At 43.9% G+C, this 19,954-nt stretch overlaps 1 protein-coding gene and 1 non-coding gene across 2 annotated transcripts in view; one reads left to right on the top strand and one right to left on the bottom strand.

The window, feature by feature from the left end:
• Positions 1 to 19,954, top strand: part of ADCY8 (adenylate cyclase 8) — a 221,129-nt gene that overhangs the window by 146,357 nt on the left and 54,818 nt on the right. Inside the window, exon 9 of the mRNA XM_042973080.1 lies at positions 5,692 to 5,792. Within this exon, the coding sequence (XP_042829014.1) occupies positions 5,692 to 5,792 (101 nt within the window). The remainder of the gene's footprint in view (positions 1 to 5,691; positions 5,793 to 19,954) is intronic.
• LOC122235219 lies at positions 9,104 to 9,209 on the bottom strand. Its single transcript, XR_006213342.1, has one exon. It is a non-coding gene; the product is annotated as a U6 spliceosomal RNA (small nuclear RNA).

Below are 19,954 nucleotides of genomic sequence, written 5' to 3'. Positions count from 1 at the left end.
GTGGGCTAGAAGATTTGGGCTGGAAGCTTTGTAAAGACCTGCTTGGGATTCTCACATGTCAGTCAACCTCCCTACCAAGGAAGACCAGAACATAGTAGCCTAATCCATGAAGGATATTGGGTCACTAAGGGTCTTCTGTCATGCCTGGGGTAGTGTCCTCCCAGGCCTCATTCTAAGCTGTCCATTTAGATATGTGTTAGCCTGATTCCTTGTGAGTTTATTAAAGATGAAGAAATCTATCTTTGTTCAAAGGTCAGGTTACTTGGGAAGAAGTCTGATAGTGAGACGTTCTTCGGACGCACTTGTCACTCATAGAGTTGCTTTCAGTGATGATTTGGTTAGACACTACACACCAAGATAGAGAAGGCTGTCTATTTCAAAATATGAACTTAGTGAAAATTAGACCCTCCCTCTTTTATTGCAATTATGTCTTTTACCCACAGGATCAATTAAGGGTGCTCTAGCCATCGTCACACTACATAATACATGAGGTTAACAATAGAAGTTAAATTCCTCCATTCACTCGTGCGAAACGAGCAGATTGCCCCGGTTGAGATTCTTCTTTACTTTAGCAAACATGCTAGAAAATGATCTTGTTTCCAATTAGATTTATCCAATGATGGAATTAGGCTCTCAAGTGAGGGGTTGATTTCCCCCATCACTGGAAATCTTCAGGCAGGAGTCAATGGCTCATTTCTGAGAGGTTTCACTGAGTGAAACTGACATTAGTAAGCATTGGACCAAAGTGACAAATACAGTCCACTCCTCCTGAAAAATTGCATAATCTCACATACACAACTGGATAAAAAGACAGTGTGGTTGTAGTTCGGACAATTAACTAGGTCATGGCTTCAGTTAGAAGTATTTTTTGCATCTTATAAGGATGCAAGTATTTAGTCAGTACCCTTTAGCTCACTCAGAGCCCAAGTAGAAAATCTAAGAGAAAAGGATTGCTTCTGTCCCACACATACCGAAAGGTTTTCCAGGCCTATATCGGGCACAAAAACAACATGGGAAGCCCTGTGCCTCCCCTCTGAAAGGTAGCTTCCCTGGTCGCACCTTTCTGGATGAAGAATCTAGAATGGGTTTTTCCTTGTGTGATCAAACTTGGTTTCCGGGCTCCCTTGTGATAGATCGAGGAACCCTTAGATCCTCATGGCTCTGATTTCATTCCTGAAGATGCCTTTCAAGAGAGTGCAGGGCCCACATCCCCAACGTGAACAAAGTGGAACGCATGTCCTTCCTGCCCCACCTCCCCGGAAGAGGTGCCAAGTCTCAACTTGATCAAACAAGTAGGAAACTTCTATTTTTCAAACAACGTTTTCATTACTTGTATGGTTCCTCTCATGGTTACACTTAAAGTCCACTGTGTCTTTCAGTTTCTTCTATTTGTTCACCCACGCAGGCCTTAAGAAAAGGGCCCTTAACTTTGTATTGCTTTGGGCTGAGGACTCATTCATCAGTCATGGAAATTCAGCAGTGCCCTTGTATTAAACTCATTCATAGGGTGTCTCGAAGGTCTATCTTTTTTTTTTAAGTTCCATTATTTTGAGAGAGAGAGAGAAAGAGTATGCAAGAGGAGCAGAGAGCGAGGAAGAGAGAGAATCCCAAGCAGGCTCCATGCTGTCATCATGGAATCCAGTGCGGGGATGGATCTCATGACCATGAACGAATTTCAACCTAAGCGGAAATTGAGTCAGTTAGCCGAAAGTGACTAAGCCACCCAGGTGCCCCTCGAAGGTTCATCCTTAGCCCAGATCATGCTTTACCCTCATTCTAACCATGGCTTACATAGACTCAAATTTTCAAGACATTCCCTTTCTTTGTATCATGAACCACATTCTTGAAATAGAGCAAGACACGCTATCGTGTACCCTACGACAATGGCCCTGCCTTCGAAACATCAAGGTAGCAGCAGATCGTGCAGCCAATGAGACGTGGCACTCCGGGGTCAAACTCTGGATTCTCTACCGAAAATCTGTAAAGTCCTGGTTGAGTTATTCCATTATTCTAATCCTCAGTTTCATTTTCTGCAAAATGGGGATATGATAAATGGTATCTTCCTCAAAGTGCTGTTGGGATAACCAAAAGAGATCATCCACATAAAGTACATAGCGTGGTGCCTACCTTGCACCAGGCATTAGTTATTATTCTTCAAATATGTTGCAAGATTTTGACCATTTCCTGAGAGTCTTACAGATTCAAAACAAAAAGTAATCCAAGTTCTAATCTAAGGCTTCAAAGAAAACATTTGTAATTTGTTCCAAGTGGCATGCACTCTTAATTGGTACCAATTCCAACAGTTGGCTCAGGTGCTGGCTTCAGGCATTTTCTGCTCTCAGACAGTGGTCTAATGGAGCGAACCTTCCTTTGAGAGCCAAGAGATGTGGCTTTTTGTCTGAACTTTGCCACCAATCCCCCCAACTGACCTTAACAAACCCTTTCTCTATATCTGATTCCCAATTTCTATATACATTCTCTTGCAGATGAATTTATATATACAATCTCTTGCAGATCAAGGGCTCAGTGAATTATAAAGGCCCAGTGGTCATTCCCAAGGACTCCTTTCCTAAAGGTCCCTGGGGAAGTGGAGAATTCCGCACACTTTTAGATCTTTTGGGAGGAAGGGGAAGGAGTAAGGGCAGGATTTTTAACTAAGACAAAAAAAATGAGATTACTATTCCCTTTCTAACATAATGGACCAATCAATCAGCCACGCTTCAGGGGACCTTACTGAATACAAGATACCGTTGTCTGTAGAGCAATAGAAGACAGCATTCTAGAAGGCAACCATGCAGTTGAAAAGCAGGCTTCAAAAAGGTAACATTCATAGCAATCCAATAAGTATAATCAATCAAGTAAGTATTATCAAGATAAGTAAATCAAGTATAGGGAATATGTGTATGAGGCCATCGCGAGCCCTAAGCATCTGCCGTAGGCACTTTTCTTGATAAGCAAACTGTGACACAAAGCTTAGTAAACTTGTCTGGGGTCCCGTAGCTAGTAAGTGTTGGAGCTGGGGTTCAAATACAGGTCGTCTAGCTCTAGATTGACCATTTTGCTCATGACTGAGGCTTCAAAGGATAAGTAAGACCAAGTGAGGATGGGACAGACATGAGGTGAGCAGTCTCTGACTGTGGCAGGAGAGAGGGTACTTGTAACTTAATATAGCCAGCGTGTTCAGACCTTCACGAGTCAAGAGGAAGTGAAATGAATCACTCCCCAATGTCAGTACCCTATCATCCTGAACCAATTAGGAATTGTCTTGCCATAGTCCTGTTCTCCTTTGTGTTTCCAAAGTAACAATGCACTCCATTCTGAAACCCAGTATTTTACATTCGATTGACATCAGCTTCCCAAATATTGTAAGGCTCTTTCTTGTGACGGTGCTGGAACTGGAGTTCAAACATGAAAAAAAGGGAATGTATCATTAAATTCTAGCACAAATAGGATAATAGCATTGAGAACCTGTGAATTGTATTAATCCCCCATCGGACAGATAAGAAAAGTGAGATTCAGAGAAACTGGCGTCGCTCATGGTGGGGGCACTGACTGAGTGAAAGATCTGGAGGCAGAGTGAGTCTCCCAGCCTGCCATCTGAAGAAAACGAAAAGCCTAAAGCCATGCGCACTTTAGGCTGAACAAATGAGGACTGTGGGGCATTTTTAAAGCCATCGGCAAGAAGCATTCAGGAGACGAAAGGAACTCAAGCTTGGGGTCTACAGGAAATACCTTTTCACAGTAAAAATAGACCCAAAGTGGGAAGGAACCCTTGGCAAAGGAGTGAGTCCTCAGGCACTGGGAGTGTCCGAGTGGAGGGTGTTTAGAGCCCTAGGGTGGCCTGCCCCAGCTCAGAGGATAGAAACCCACTTGCTCCAACAAAGCAGAGAAGATCATCTGATGGTCACCAGCAGGCATTGGAGTAGACACCAGGGATGCCACGGGAAGGCTTCCTGAAGGCGACGATCCATGGTAACACCAAGGTGCTGTGCTAAGGGCGGTGATGATGGGGAGGCAAAACGAGAGGAGAGGGACTAAGTACGCTAAACGTTACTCGTGCTGCTTTCAAAATCTCATTATCAAATCTATATGACCAAGCTGTTGTGAAATCCATCCGTCAGCTGACAAAGAAGAGTCAGATCTTGTGCAATTAGCTGTTAGAAGAAATTCAGACACCTATCTGTCCTTGAATTAACTGTTCTGTGGCTAACTTACTGATTTCCCAGCTGGTGTGTGTGGGCATGCCTCTCTCTGTGCCTGTGCCCCGGTCCTAGGTAACTAACGCTCTTTGCAGCCCCTGGTGATACGGATTGTCTGTAGTTTTATCGGGAGTGAAGATGGCATGTCGTGATCCTTTGGGGGAATATTCCAGGTTCCCGTCCAGATACCAAGCAGGTTGTCAGCATGCAGACAGAGGCCTCAGGACTAGGGAGCAGAAAAAGCATTGTCCTGAAGCCGCAGAGAATGTGCGGTCTCTGAGCAATGTTGTGCTCCCCCCCTGGAGAGCTCCAGCTATGGGACACTGACTTTCCCACGTCCTGGCCGTAACACTGAGCACTCAGGTCAGCCTAAACCCCGGGCCACACCAGGATGTAGGCGAAGAATAAAACTCAGGTAACTGTCAATTGTCACCAGCAGTCCGACCAGTTGGACTGATACTGTTTCATCAACCTGGCCCAGATCGTCTCTTGGTGCTGGGGACGCGGAGCCTGAGGTGTTGCAACGGTTCTATTCATTTGCTTCCTCTACGGAGTCACTGTGAAATTCGAATCCAGGATGACAAAGTTCCAAAGCCAGGCTTAGCTGTCTGTTCGCGCCCTCTCTGGCTGTTAGGGAAAATGAGGGGCTTGCTTGAGGCTAATTTTGAGGTCGTCTTCAGTTTTGAAAATCCTTTCCTCCTCCTAAAGGAATTGGATGCTTCTTCATTTAGTGACTCCCAGACAGTTCCGGAAACTAGGCAGGACTAAGGCAAGTTCACATTCAGTGTTGACCTTCCAGAAGCTTTTAAGGATGGACAATGAAATTACTGGGCACTCCGGATCATCAAAATAAAGTTGGCACCATTCGCCGGGGCCTCCTCCCTCAGACAACAGAAGGGCATTGAGCATGCTGGTCAATCCGTTGGGTTTCCCTGTGTGGAATGAGAGGGCTTGCCCTTGCTAGAACTCTCTTAGGCTGCTCTCCCCTCTAAGATTCTGTGACCTTAGTTTTTAATAGTTTCCATGAAAAAGGAGGCAGGAAGACTCAGGCAAAACCGTTCCCTGTGTTCCAAACCTAACACGAAATAGAGCGAGACCCTTCAATGACTCAAGTTTACTCATGAAGCAAGTCCACGTGAATTTGATTTGCGACGTTTATGGATGTGTGCGCTTCTGTTTTGTTAAAGGGATGTTAGTTCGGAGGAAGGAGAGCAGGAGAAATGCGCAGGGTCCCTTCCCGTTCCTTTTTGCTGCAAAGGGAATTGCATTCACTTCTGGGCTCTCGCTGGGAGGTTGGAGGGAGGGATGGACGTAAGACTCTGTGAAGGGTTAATTAAGATATGGACTCCTCTTTTTAAAAAAAAAAAAATGTTTAAATGCCTTGTTTCTTCTTGCTGTTTTCCCGCCACTCCAAACACTGGTAAAACTTAACTCTTCCAGAAGTCCAGCTTTGCTATAAAGTAATTTATTCTCCTTTTTTTTTTAATTACAGTATTCTCAAATGAGGGATGAAGTATTCAAGTCAAACTTGGTCTGTGCATTTATCGTTCTCCTATTTATCACGGCAATACAAAGTTTGCTTCCTTCTTCAAGGTAAATACGAAAGGACTAAGTTATCAGGTGAAATGTCTTTGTGCGTTGATGGTCCCTCACCTGGAGCCAGCCCGCTGACCTTTTCAAAGGCTCAGAATTTAAAATAACGGGATCCAGGATCCACACGGAAACGTTGGCCAGTTATCAGTGTCTGTCCGGGTTGTCTTACTCTGCATCATCTCCCTGCTCTACCAAGGCAAGAGTCTTTCCCCAGTCTCAATAAAAACCACAACCAAAATCAAAATAGGCCCCGCTCTGATTTGACATTGCACCCACGAATGCGGCAAGTAAGTATTAGAGCCTCCCTCCCCATGGTCTCGTCCCTTTGTTAATGACCTCTTTGTTGTTCATAGATAAAGCATCATCATAGCTTCCTGGGCCAGCGAAGTTGGCACTTTAATAACACTGCAGACACCTATATGTGGCCAGTCACTGTTGCAAATACCTTACATGCAGTAGCCCATAAAATCCTCATGGCCACCCTGTGAGGTAGGTACTACTGCTGTCCCCATTTTAAAGAGGAGAGAACTGAGGCCCGGAGTAATGGAATGACTTGCACAAGGTCTCACAGTTGCAATTGTGACCGCCTCGATTCAAACCCAGGAAGTCTCCTTCCGGCGTGTGGGCCCTTGACACTCCATGCAGATACAGACTCGTATCGCACAGGTCCTGGGTGCCCCAGCCAGCATTGGAACCTAGTTCCGGATTAGTCTCGTGGCCATGCTTTTTGCCCTTCCTGTACTTTGAGGAAGCCCCTACCTGCTTTCTTAGGTAAATTCCCTTCTCCCAAAACTTACCATGAATTTTCCCCTTTGATGAGATCGACAAATACTTGTTAAATGTCTAATACAGGCAAGCGATACGCTAGACCCCGAGTATGGTACAATTTTGTGGGAGGAGGTCTGCATCCTCTAAGACACATTAATGACGACTGTCCGGTTAATGAGCACTTATTACCTGGCAGAAAAATGTTCAATCCTTTGCATGGGTTGTCTCCACAAAGCCTCAAAGACAACCGGTAAGTGAGGGCGCACTCTGATTCCCATTTTGTAGATGAGGCTATATCCAAGGTCACATACCTATATAATGGCTGAACTGGGAGTTGAATCCAGAGACAGAGTCTGTGCTTTTTTTTTTTTTATTTTTTATTAAAAAAAATTTTTTTTCAACGTTTATTTATTTTTGAGACAGAGAGAGACAGAGCATGAACAGGGGAGGGTCAGAGAGAGGGAGACACAGAATCTGAAACAGGCTCCAGGCTCTGAGCTGTCAACACAGAGCCCGACGCAGGGCCTGAACTCACGGACCGAGAGATCATGACCTGAGCTGAAGTCGGACACTTAACCGACCAAGCCACCCAGGCGCCCCAGAGTCTGTGCTTTTAACTGCTTACCTACTGTGTACCCAAATCAGCGATTCATTGTGAGCAGATGGTTTAAGGAAAAGTTGGCAGAAAAAGTAATATTTTGGGCTGAGAAGAATGAGATAGAGTGGGGGAAGATTCCCAGTCTTAAAAAAGAGCATTGGCAAAGGCACAGAGGTGCGGAAACCCTTGTGTTTGTAGAGTCGTGGGCACATGGGAGGCTAGAGTAAAGGTTTATGCAAAGGTATTGTGGGTGCCATGGCTGAAAAAAGAATGAGCTAGCTCACAGTTGCTGTGACCTCAGTGATAAAAGGTGTTCAGGCGCGATGACACTCAGAGAATGGCCATGCTTGATGGCTGTGGATGGGCAGGGATACGAGGAGGAGAAAGGTGGTGGCAGAGGGCGTGTATTTCTGAATCTGGCAACATTCCCTCGTGTCTGAACAGCTAGATAGCAGAACCAAAAACCTCATGGACTGTACTACAGCCAAAACAGGTGAGGCAGGTGCCCCATAAGTTCCCAAATGGAAGTGGGGGGCAACAATCTCCCAATAGCCCCAGGATTGGTGCGACGTCAGCGTCTGTGTGTGAGGAATCAGAAACAAGCAAGTAGGCACCTGTCACATCTGGGAACGAAAGGAGTCCCAGTAGAACCAACGAGGGGCCATTTACTGGGAAGTGTCATGGACCAGATTGAGAGAGCAGCTGAAAGCAGGAAGGGTTTGCCCAATCCGGCATCCAGGGAGTGCAAAGGGCCACAGCAAATCTGCAGAGCGTGAACTGTTACACACGAGGAACCCCCCCCCCCAACTGACTACCCCATCTCCCTCCCAGGAGAGTGCCTTGGAAGGATCTCTGTGAGGGGAATCAAGATTACTCACAATACGTACTATAGAGGGGAAAAAAAGAAAGATAGGGTCCTTGTGAAAGTGGAAAGAGAATGTAGCCATCACTTTTTTGAATGCCACAGGAAATCAACTACAGAAACAGCTCTCCAGAATTAAAATAATCATCATCATCATCATCATCATCTCTCCTAAACCACACCTATTTCGAAAAGCTCAGCAAAGTTAGTTTGACACGAAAATGAGCAACAACACATATTAGTAGCCGTTCCATACCCTGCTGTTACAAGAAAAAAGGGAAAAAAGTAGATCGATATCCTGAGAGTTGATGAAAACACTCCAAAAAGACAGGCCTGCAACATATGTCAAATCTTTAACCTACTCCTTCAAAAGGAATCGAAGCACTTAATGCAGTTCCAGACATGAAATAACAGCCTAAACCAGAATTAGAAAAACTTAGGCATTCGACAAGAGCGCCCGGGAAAGGAAGAAAAAGGACAAGACAGATTTCGGAAACAAAGACTTAACAAGAGAGAGCGTAGAGCCCATAAACAAGGCGAGGAATGCCTTAAGAGGAACAGAAGGTGCAAAGGAAGGATTTTTTTCATCAGAAAGAAGAGTAAAAGGGTTCTCAGGGCCCCTCCCCCACGCCTTCATGCCACATGGACAAGAATCCAGAGCATTAATGGTGGATTATGGCTGAAAGGGCTGCAAGACACAGACTCTTTCTGAGGAGGTGTACTTGGGGGAGCCCAGTTTGAGAGGGGAGACAAAAAACAAGGACACAAGAGGAATTTGAAGCGGGCCATACATATACATACACGTATACATATACATATACATATACATATACATATACATATACATACACATAAACATACCGTAGACACTAAACATAGCCCACCTCTGAGAGACAGTTACCTAAATCCTCAAAGTAAAGATCATTCACCTCCATTTCTCTTACCTGACACAATATGACCAGTGTTCCACAGAAAATTACAGGACATTCCAAAAGGCAAGAGGAGACAAAGCAATCATTAGAATCAGACTCAGGCATGACAAAGATGCTGAAATTATCAGAGAACCTAACATAACTATTTTTAATATATCAAGGGTTCTTCACAAATCTGTGTCTCATCCTCGTACGGGGCCGTGCCAGTTTTCTGTGTTTCATTCCAGTTTTAGGCAATGTGCTGCCGAAGCGAGCACAGTATATTCGGTGTTCCGGCGGAAAAATTAGACACCGCGCAAGAAGAGATGGGCAGTATAGGTAGATAGAAGCTCTAAGAAAGAATCAAAAGAAATACTAGGAATGAAAACACTACAACAGAAATAATGAATGGGTTCGTCAGTAGACTCGACAAAGCCATGGAAAGAATCAGAGAGCTTGACTGTATATAGGTCAATAGAAACTCCCAAGTTGAAATACAGAGAGAAAAATAAGTGGGGGAAAAAAAAGACCAAAGCATTTAAGAACTCGCTTTAAATATAAAAACTCAAATCAGTTACAAGTAAATGGATGGAGAAAGATATACCATGCTAACACTTATCAGAAGAAAGCTGTAGTAACTATATTAAGTTCAGTCAAAGTAGACTCAGAACAAGGAGAATTACCAGAGGTGAAGGAGGACATTACATAATGATAGATCAGTTCTCGAAGAAGACATAACCATATGGATGTCCTGTCTTGTATCTGTTTATGAAGCGAGTGTCAAAGTACGTGAAGCAAAACCTGATAGAAACGAAAGGAGAGACAAATCTATTACAGTTGGTGACTTCAGCACTGCATCAGGGACAATTGGATGAAGCAGGTGGGACGGTGTTAAGGACATAGAGAGCCTGAACAGTTAGCCGGTGTTAGCTAATCAACTTTGATAGACTAGTCCATCCAACAAAGGAATATACAGTCTTCCAAGCTCACATGGGACATGTCCTAGAGTACATTCTGGGCCATAGGCCACACTTCACCAAATTTAAAAGAGTAGAAATTATACAAAGTATGATCTCAGACCACAGTGGACTTAAACTAGAAATCAATAACAGAAAGATAGCTGGAAAACCGCCCAATAGTTGAAGGTTAAATAACACACTTGTAAATAGAGCATGGGCCAAAAAAGAAATCTCAAGAGAGATTTTAAAATATTTTCAACTCAATAAAAATGAAAATATAATTTAGCAAAATTGGTAAGATGCAGCCAAAGTAGTTCTTAGAAATTTATAGTAATAAATGCATGTATCACAAAAGAAAGATCTAAAATCAATCGTCTAAGTTCTCCCTTGGGAAACCAGAGAAAGAAGAATTCAAACCTAAAGTAGAAGACAAGAAATCGTATGAATTAGGGCAGAAATCAATGAAATCGAAAACAGGAAAACAACAGAAAAAACAAAACAGAAATCTGGTTTTCTGAAAATATCAACAAAATCGATAGACCCCTGGCCAAGTTAACAGAAGAGAGAAGTAGACACACACACACACACACACACACACACACACACACGTTACCAATATCATAAGAGAAAGAAAGGTTTTCACTACAGATCCCATGGACATTAAAGTGATAATAAAAGAATACTACATATAACTCTGTGCCCACAAATTTGATAACTGAGATGAAATATACCAACTTGTGGAATGAGACACAAACTACCCAAATCCACACAAGAAGAAAAAGTGAACTTGAATAGCACTATATCTATTAAAGAAACGGAGTCAATAATGTTAAAACTTAGTAAAAAGTACAACACCAGACCTAGATGGTTTCACTGGTGAATTCTACCAAAGATTTAAAGAAAAAAATAATACCAATTCTACACAACCTCTTCCATAAGTTAGAAGTGGAAGGAACAGTCCCTGACTCATTTTACGAGGCCAGCATTATCCTAATATCAAAATCTAGTAAAGACATTGAAATAAAGGAAAACTAAAGATGAGGATCTTTCATCAACGTGGACATAAAAATTCTCAATGAAATATTAGCAGATCAAATCCAACAATGTATAAAAAAAATTACACACCATGACTAAGTAGAATTTATTCCAGATAGGCAAGGTGTGTTCAACATTTGCAAATCAAATGATGCAATCTACTGTATCAACAAGCTAAAGAAGAAAAAAATCACGTCATCCCTCATTTGACACAGAAAAAGCATTCGACAAAATCCAATGCCCATTTAAAGTAAAAACTCTCAGAAAAAAACAGAAATAGAAGGGAACTTCCTTAATAAATACAGTCTATAAAGAATCCTAAGTGGTGAAAGACTGGAGGCTTACCCCCTAATATCACTAATAAGAATGTGCTGTCTCACTACAACTATTTAACATCCTGTTACACATTCTTGCTAGTAAAATAAGACAATGAAAAGGAATAAAACGTATACATATGAGAAAAGAAGAAATAAAACTATGTGTATCTGCAAGTGATGTGACTTTCTATGTAGAAAATCCCAAAAAATCCATCAAAAAAAAAAAAACCCTCCTAAAAGTAATGACCAACTATAGCAAGGTCACAGCATAGGAGATCAATACACAAAAGTCAATTGCTGTGCCATATATAAGCAATTCAAAATTGGCATTCAAAGTTAAACAATATTTTTTAAAGCACCAAAAAGTCATCCCTGGGTATGGATCTAACAACCTATGTACAGTATCTGTATGCATGAAACTAAAAAAACACCAATGAAATAAATCAAAAAAGATTTAAATAAATTCTATGCTCATGGGTTGAAAGACTTGATATTATTAAGATGTCAGTTCTTCCCAAGTTGATCTATAGATTTAATACGGTATCACTCAAAATCCTAGCAAGCTGTTTTATAGATATCAACAAACTGATGCTGAAGTTTATATGAGAAGGCAAAGGATGTAGCATAATCAATAAAATACAAAAAAAAATCCAACAACAACAAAACTAGATTAGTCACACTACCTAATTTTAAGACAATATAAAGCTACAGTAATCAAGAAAGTGTGACATTGAAGAAAGAATAGACACATAGTTCAACAGAAGAGTGAGCCCAGAAATAGATTCACACTAATATATATAATTAACTGGTTTGTGACAAGGTGCAAAGTCAATTCAATGGAGGAAGAGTATTTTTTCAAGAAATGGCACTGGAAAAATTGGACACCCATATGAAAAAAAAAAAAGAACCACAAACCTTACATCCTTCACAAAAAATGATTCCAAATGGTTCACAGACCTAAATGCAAAGTATAAAACTACCAGAAGAAAACTTAGGAGAAATTGGTGATCTTGGGATTGGTTGGGAGTTTTTAGATATAACACCAGAATCATGGTCCATGAAAGAGAAAACTAACAAGTTGGGTTTTATTGAAATTAAAATCCTGCTGGGTGAAAAGCACTGTTCAGAGAGTGAAAACACAAGCCACAGACTAGAAGAAAGTGTATTAACTCGCATACCTGATAAAGGACTTGTATTCAAGATATACAAAGAACTCTTAAAACTCAACAATAAGAAAACAAATAACCCAGTTTTTAAAATAGGCAAAAGATCTGAACAGACACCTCACCAAAGAAGATTAACAGATGTCAAAAAAGCATATGAAAAGATGCTCAATATAATTTTCCATTAGGGAAATGCAAATTAAAACAACAATGCTATACCAACACATATCTATTACGATGACAAGGGCCAGAAAATAAGGAAGTATTAACACACACACACACACACACACACACACACACACACAATGATGGGAGAATGCCAAAGGGGCATGGGGGACAATTGGAAAAACTCCCCAGAGCCAAAGCTGAGACAACCTGAGTAAGAAAATAAATAAAATAGAATTGGGTTATAACCCAAAATACAAAATAAATATCAATGGATTGATACTGATAGAAATAAGTGATTGAGTGAATAAATTAAGAATTGAACAATCTCCCATTCAGAAAAATTCCAAATATTCTATGTAGCTACTCTGTCCTCAAGGAGGTGGAGTTTAACTCCTTACTCCTGTGGGGGAGTGTGGCTATCCTAAAAGTATCTTCCTTCCAAAGAGTACGGTATGAATGGAGGGAAAGCATGAAAAAACAGGACACATACTGTCTCAGCTGATGAAGCGTAACATCAAATCAATAGGGATAAATCACATTGGTAGGATGTGATGAGACTGGCACATAACCTTTGTGGTCTTCCTTTCAAAAACCCATAACCTAATCATGAAGAAAATCAGATGACTTCCAACTGAAAAACATTCTACAATATGCCTGGCCAGTACTCCTCATAACTCTCAAGGTCATTTAAAGCAAAGGAAGTCTAAGAAATTGTGAGCAGAGCCTACGGAGATATGACAACTTAATGAAGGTGGTTTCCTGGATTGGAGACGCAAATATGGAAAGCCCTAGAAAGAATGTCCAACCCAGTATTTATGAGCATGAGGGGCCAGACTGTGCTCTTGAAATAATACTCCAGTTTTTGTTTTTAAAAAAATTTTTGGAAATATTTGTGATTCCAAGGCTGGCGCCAGAAATACACAAGGTAGACTGGAACATCTTGTCCTACTAGAAAGTAAGGAAGCCATCAAGTTTATGAGCCATACTAAAGGACTCAGAAGCCACATTGAAGAACTTTCACTGTCCTAAAAGGGAATAATTGGAGCTTTGGGGCGGATAATTGTTAAAATGTTGAATGAAAACCTGGTCAACTATTTTTAACTTTAGAAGTGTATAATGACATTTTTTAAAAGTTGCTAACCATTGGTAAATGATAGAGAACTGATTGTTTATCTTGGAAACTAGAAAAAAAAAGAAAAGAAAAGAAAAAAAATTTTTTTTGCCTTTCCTGCATGAAGTGCACCACAAAATTACCAAACAGTAGGTGAATGGAAATATCATCAAATTGTTCAGGCCAATAGTTTTTAAAGAAATTATAGAATTAAAATATCACCGTTTTCCAACACCCCAATGACTTAATGGATCTAGGAACTGCACAGAAGCAGAGACAACCATGTCTCCTGATGGAAGAACACAACACATCTATAATCTTACCGAAGGGATTGAGCCTAAGTGATCGGGCCGTTGAATCCCGCTTCCGATTTGCAAGAATCATGGAGGATGAAGGCTGCTGAATGAGTATGCAAAAAATCCAGGCAGTGGGAAATGCTGTCGGCCAAAGGTAATGTATTCTTCAATAAATAAATTGTAAGGAAAATAAAGGGATAAAGAGAGAATCTGTAGAGTTTTTTTCAAGACTTAAAAGATAAAGCAAATTTAATTTAAAAGTGGCCAGGATTAAACTATAATGTCTAATGGTAGATGATAAAACTGTAAAGAAAAGGAAAAGTGATTGGTGTTGAAGGAGAGGGTGATAACTGGGCCTAGGGATGGGCTTTCAGACTGCCCTGCAGAGTTCTGTTTCATGGACTCAGTGGTCATTACAAAGGCAGACATGTTCTAATAACTAATGAAGCTACACTTCAGTGTGGTTTCTGTATGCTTCATTTTACAATTTAAAAAAAAAAAGCTTTGAGAGAGAGAGAAGGAAAGACGATGTACCTCTGCTAAATTGAATGCCTATTATGAGCCAGACCTGTGTTAGATGCTGGGAATAGATCAGTGAACAAAAAAAGACCAAAAGACCCAAAAAATATGCTCTCCTGGATCTTATAGTCTAGCGGTAGGAGATAAATAATGAAAATATATGCATATGTCTAGATGTATATGCCATATATATAGCTACTTATATGCTATATATAGATAGATCCATATGTAGATATGTCTATGTCTATGCTATGCATATAGATGATGTACAGACCGTGTACATGTATTTTCTACATATATGAATGTACATTCGTATCAATTCTACATCAACGAATGAATCAGGCAAGGTACCAGGGAATGCCATAAGGAGGTGGGTTTCCTGACTCCCCAAGAACCATGTAGGGCCCAGGGTCTCAGGGATGGTCTCAGGGTGGTGAGCTGTGAGTGATGGCAGGGTCTTGCCAGATTCACCCAAACTTCCCGGACTGTCCTCTTCACTGCAGTCAGGGGAGGTGTGGGAGCCAAGAAGGACCATATCTGGTTCATGCTCCCTCCTGACTCCTGGAACACTGGGTGTTGACATTCCCAACAGACATCTTTTATGTGTCCATTTGTGCCAGACCCGGGAGGTACACAGTCCTGCTCCCTGTCATCATGAAGGCGGGGGTGGGGGGGGTGGGGAGGGGGGCGGAGGGAGGCAATTAGCTGAAAAGCTAGAATATGGTGCAAAGACTCTTATGGTAGGGCAAGGGTAAGGTGGAAGAGGATGTGTAGGGGTGAGGTAAAGCAAACAGATCAAGGCAGGCTTTCCAGAGGAGGTGACTGTCATCTCAGCTGCCTCCTGATGGAGCTGGCTGGGTCCCGGGAGAGGACTGAGAAGGAGGTGAAGGGTTTGCAAGCCTTGCTGAGGAATTGTAACTGGTTGGCAGAGAAGACGTTATCGAAGCGTTTTAATCAAAGAAGCGCTATGGTCGGCTTTGCGTTTAGAAGGATCACGCTAACACGGAAAATGAATAGGAGGAATGGTCTGTCGTCGGGAAGACCAGTAGGAGGTGGCTACAAAACTCTGGGTGAGAAATGGCAGTGGAGTAGAGAGGAAGAACTTGCTAGACAGTGCAGAGATGGGCTGGTGGGGGCCGGGGGTGGTGGGAGACGGAGAGGAGCCCAGGATGGGGCTGAGCATCTGGGCTGGCACCAGGGCAGAAAGGGTCGTGCCAAAAGGGAACTGGTGTGGCACTTCCCGTGGCCTGGGCAGGCTCCCTTCCCAAGCGCCTCTACCAAGGAAGGTGAGCCAGCCCCGATGCCTGGCTCCTGGCTTGACGGGAAGAGACCTGGATCCGGGTGCACCTGCTGGCCGGCGGGAGTCCCTGACTCTGCGTTGCCAACTGAAACACCAGCCAGCGCCCCAAGCCCACTTGCACAGCGAAGAGAAAAAAACTTGACAGTGAAGAAAAATTCCAAGTTGAGTTCTGACCAGACGGTCCACGTGTTGTGGGGATTGAGGGGTCCGTTTGCCCCAGGCAGGGCACAAGCTTTCATTAATGTGCTCGTTTCCTCTCCAACTCATTTTGTTTCTGCTTGATTCTTCACGACTCAACAGATGGTAGGTGCCTTTCACTTTGCATTTCTTCCATTATGGACTTTTTAGCAGAGGAGACCATCCTTGCTCATGTGACCGAAGCTAATTCCCAGCCCCCAAAGCAAAATTGCACGGACCCTGGCAAAGACAGTGCTTGCTCGGCACTTTGCTGTAATTTCCACATGCACGCAGATGTTCCTCTCCCAGTGGGAAAACTGAGGAAAGAACAGAAAATATCTTTTGTGATTATAGAACAGTGTATCTCAGTCTACATGCATGGTGATGAGGAGGTGGAGGACAGACAGGAAGCGGGCGAGGTGGGGGGAAGAGGGAAGGAAGGAAGGAGAAAGAGAAAATATGCAAGCAAGAGAGGAAGGTTAGAAAAGAAAAAGGAAGGAAGGGAGGGAGGGAGGGAGGGAAGGAAAGGAAGGGAGGAAGGAAAGAAGGAAGGGAAGGAAGGAAGGAAGGAAGGAAGGGAAGGAAGGAAAGGGAGGGAGGGAAGGGAGGGAGGAAGGAAGGAAAGGGAGGGAGGGAAGGAAAGAAGGAAGGGAGGGAGGGAGGAGGAAAGAAGGAAAAAGGAAGGAAGGAAGAAAGAAAGAGAAAGAAAGAAAAAGAAAGAAAGAAAGAAAGAAAGAAAGAAAGAAAGAAAGAAAGAAAAAGAAAAGGAAGAAAGGGAAAGAAAGAAAGAAAGAAAGAAAGAAAGAAAGAAAGAAAGAAAGAAAGGCACTGGATCTTATTTTCTGTGCATCTTACTAGCTCTGTGTATGTACTTGATCTCTCTGGAGCCTCGGTTTTCTCATCTGTAAAATGGGAATAACAATGCCAACTTCTCAAGGTTGCCACGAGAATTAAAAGAACTGTATCCATTTTGCTAAATTCTGGTTTCCTTCCCTTTCCTGAGCCGTAACATTTTCATCTGTCGAAGTGGCTAAGAATACCTACCTCTCAGGGTTGCTATGAGGCTCAAATGTACTATTGGACTCATAGGCTCTTTGCAGATTTTGAAGGGTGATTCAAATGTCATTTTGGGGTATGATCCACTTTCCTGTTCCTACTGTACCACAAGCTGCTAAGGCTATTCACCCATCCGCATTGATCCTTGCCCCGCCCCCCCCCCCCCCCCCCAGCAAACATCCGGTCATGCTACCAGCCCAGACTCTGCTTTAAAGACAGACTGCTGAGAACAGTTAGAACTTCATATCCACAAATGATTTGGATAGAGCTGTTTGCAGATCCTTTGTCATTTTTTTCAGACTCGATTTCAGAAATGAAAGGTTTCCTTGCCTCTTACGTCCAGCAACAATGCAAAGCGAATTCAGAAACCCTGGATGCCCGAGTAGCTCTGTAATTAGATTTGAAAACTACAAATCGTTGTTCTGATGTTTGTGTGCGCAGAAAAGAAATGAACCCCGGAGAGCGGCTGCAGGGATTCTTAGAGGAATTTTATACGCAGCGCCAGCGCCCTGCATCTTGTAATTAATACTCTTCCCGTAGATCCTTAAAACGCCTTCGGTCTTCTGGATTTCACTGTGAATAGAGAACTAATGTTTCTCTGAGTTCGTATTACGTGCGAAGCATACTGCTTTATGACTTTTAACCTCAGAGCCGCCTTTAAGAGGCGCGCTTAACAATTCTGGTTTTGCAGATTCACAGGGATGCACAGAAGAGTTAGTTACCTTGCCCGAGGCTGTGTCCCTGGTTAGGCTTTGGAGCCATCGGTTCAAACACACAAGATTTTGTTCCCTCTTGCCGCTCACTAACCCACACGCCTGCCTTGTCCCTCCTGCTTTGGCTTGTTCGGGCTCCTGTAGCAACGGACTCCAGACTGCGGGCTTATGAATAACAGAACTTTATTTCTCAGTCGTGGAGCCTGGAAGTCCAAGATCGAGGCACTGGCCAACTCAGTGTCCGGCGAGAGCCTTCCTCCTGGTTTGTACGTGTGTCCTCACGTGGAGGAGGGGGCCGGGGAGCTCTCGGGGGGCCTCTTTTATGAGGGCACTGGTCCCATTTGTGAGGCCTCCGGCCTCATGAGCTGATCACCCCCCAAAGGCCCCACCTCCAGATACTGTCAATTGGGCATTAGGGTTCAATATACAAATTTGGGGAAACGTAAGAAGTCCGTCACTAGCACTGCCCTTTCCTTCGTTTCAGTAAACCCAGAAGGGAAGGCCGATCACTTAAAATCATGTTAGGGCTTCAAGTGGGTTCTGCGTGCAAATCCCACGCGCGGCGCTCCAGCATCCCGAAACACCCCACCAAAAGCGGACCCCAAAGCACAATAGCTAAATGGGCAACAAAGCACCCGTTTTGTAAATGTCCAAGCAAATGCTTGCTTTGTCTGTGCAAACCCATGGTGAAGGCTGGAAAACAGGATGTGAAAGTCATGAGACTACATGATGTCCATTCTGGACCTCCTGGATTTCCACCTGTCTCCCCGACTCTACCCTCCCACACCAGTGTGGGGTCTCACTGCTGCGATCCCCAGAAAGACCTATACAAGGCACATACGCCCCCCTGCCCCAGTGCCAAAGGAATTGGGCAGTTGCCTGTTGGTAAATTCCTGGGGGCACGTGAGCTTCTGCTCAGGAAGAGATGGCCAGGCCTCTTCTCCTAGGGAAGGTCATGACTCTGGCTTCCCAAGCAGCGTAGTGGATCTAGAAGGAGGAGAGGGCCAACAGCTGAACTTCATATAAACATCGAACTTAACAGTGGCCCTGCCTTCCAAGAAGGACCAGGTCCACTGAATACCCCAGACAGGCTCTTATCAGGCTAATAGCAGACTCCTCCCAGAGGCAAGGAGATAGAGGGGCTAGGGAGTGGGGGAGAATCCTTTTCCCTATCAAAGGCGGTGAGGGGAGGAACAGCCCCTGCTCTCCCCACAAAAGCAGACGTCAGTGAGCGTTTATTGAGCGCGCTGTGTGTGCTCAGCTCTATACTAGGTGTCAAGGAAGAATCCAGAGAAAAGCTGAGCTTTGAAGGCCAAACAAGACATTCCCCCAGGAGAGAGCACAGACGTAGAAGCAGCACAGTCCTCAAGGCATGTGGCCGAGTGTTGCCACTGGAGGGCAGAGAGGTGAGAGAGGGAGCCCAGGGCAGCCGTCGCGGCCCCGCGCGGCCTGGAGGGCCACAGACTGTGTCTGGATGGCAGCGGGGGCCACCCGAGAGATGAGGCTCCCTCTGAGCAGCTCTGAAAGTGGCCTCTGCAAGCTTTGCTTCTGCCTCGCGCTCTGAAACAAGGCATTCGCATTCTCAGTGGCTGCCTCGCGTTGTTGAGATGCACGGGCCTCGAAGTCGGCCCCTCTTCTCCGGGGACTGTCTGACAAAGCATTCCACCTGCAGCTTCCTTCATTCGCCTCTCCTGGGGCCCCCAGTATGATGGTATGCCGTTCAGCAGTGTTTTCCCCAGCCTGTCTGGGGGGAAGCTTCCCGTCTGCCCAGAGCCCTCTGGGAACCCACTGCTGCACAGACCTTCTGTTCTCATCTAGAACTCCTGCAGAGATTTCCCGTCAAGGTGATCCATAAAATCAAAACTGTGCCAGTATTTTTTTAAAAAGGGAAAACATAAAACCTCCCACAATGAAAGCTGGGGGCCGGGGCGGGAGAGTCACTTTCCAGCCTTGGTGATGCTTCAGCAGGCACGGGGGTTTGCCAGGCTTGGTTACTCCCCCACCTTACAAATGTCTCCTCCCCTGCCTTCCCTGGTGCTATGCGTCCTTTCCTCCTGCGCGTTCGACTACACTTCCTAAATTCCCTTCGCTGCCTTCTCCTCTTCCGGCCCTTCAGCTTCTTCTGTGGCTTCGTCTGCGGTCCCCTTACCTCTCACCCTCCTTGGGCAAAGCCTTCCTTCTCAGTTCTTCAGCCGCCACCTTTTCACTC

This window comes from Panthera tigris, chromosome F2, assembly GCF_018350195.1.
Source record: "Panthera tigris isolate Pti1 chromosome F2, P.tigris_Pti1_mat1.1, whole genome shotgun sequence".
Lineage (NCBI taxonomy): Eukaryota > Metazoa > Chordata > Mammalia > Carnivora > Felidae > Panthera > Panthera tigris.
This window is presented reverse-complemented; position numbering and strand designations above follow the sequence as displayed.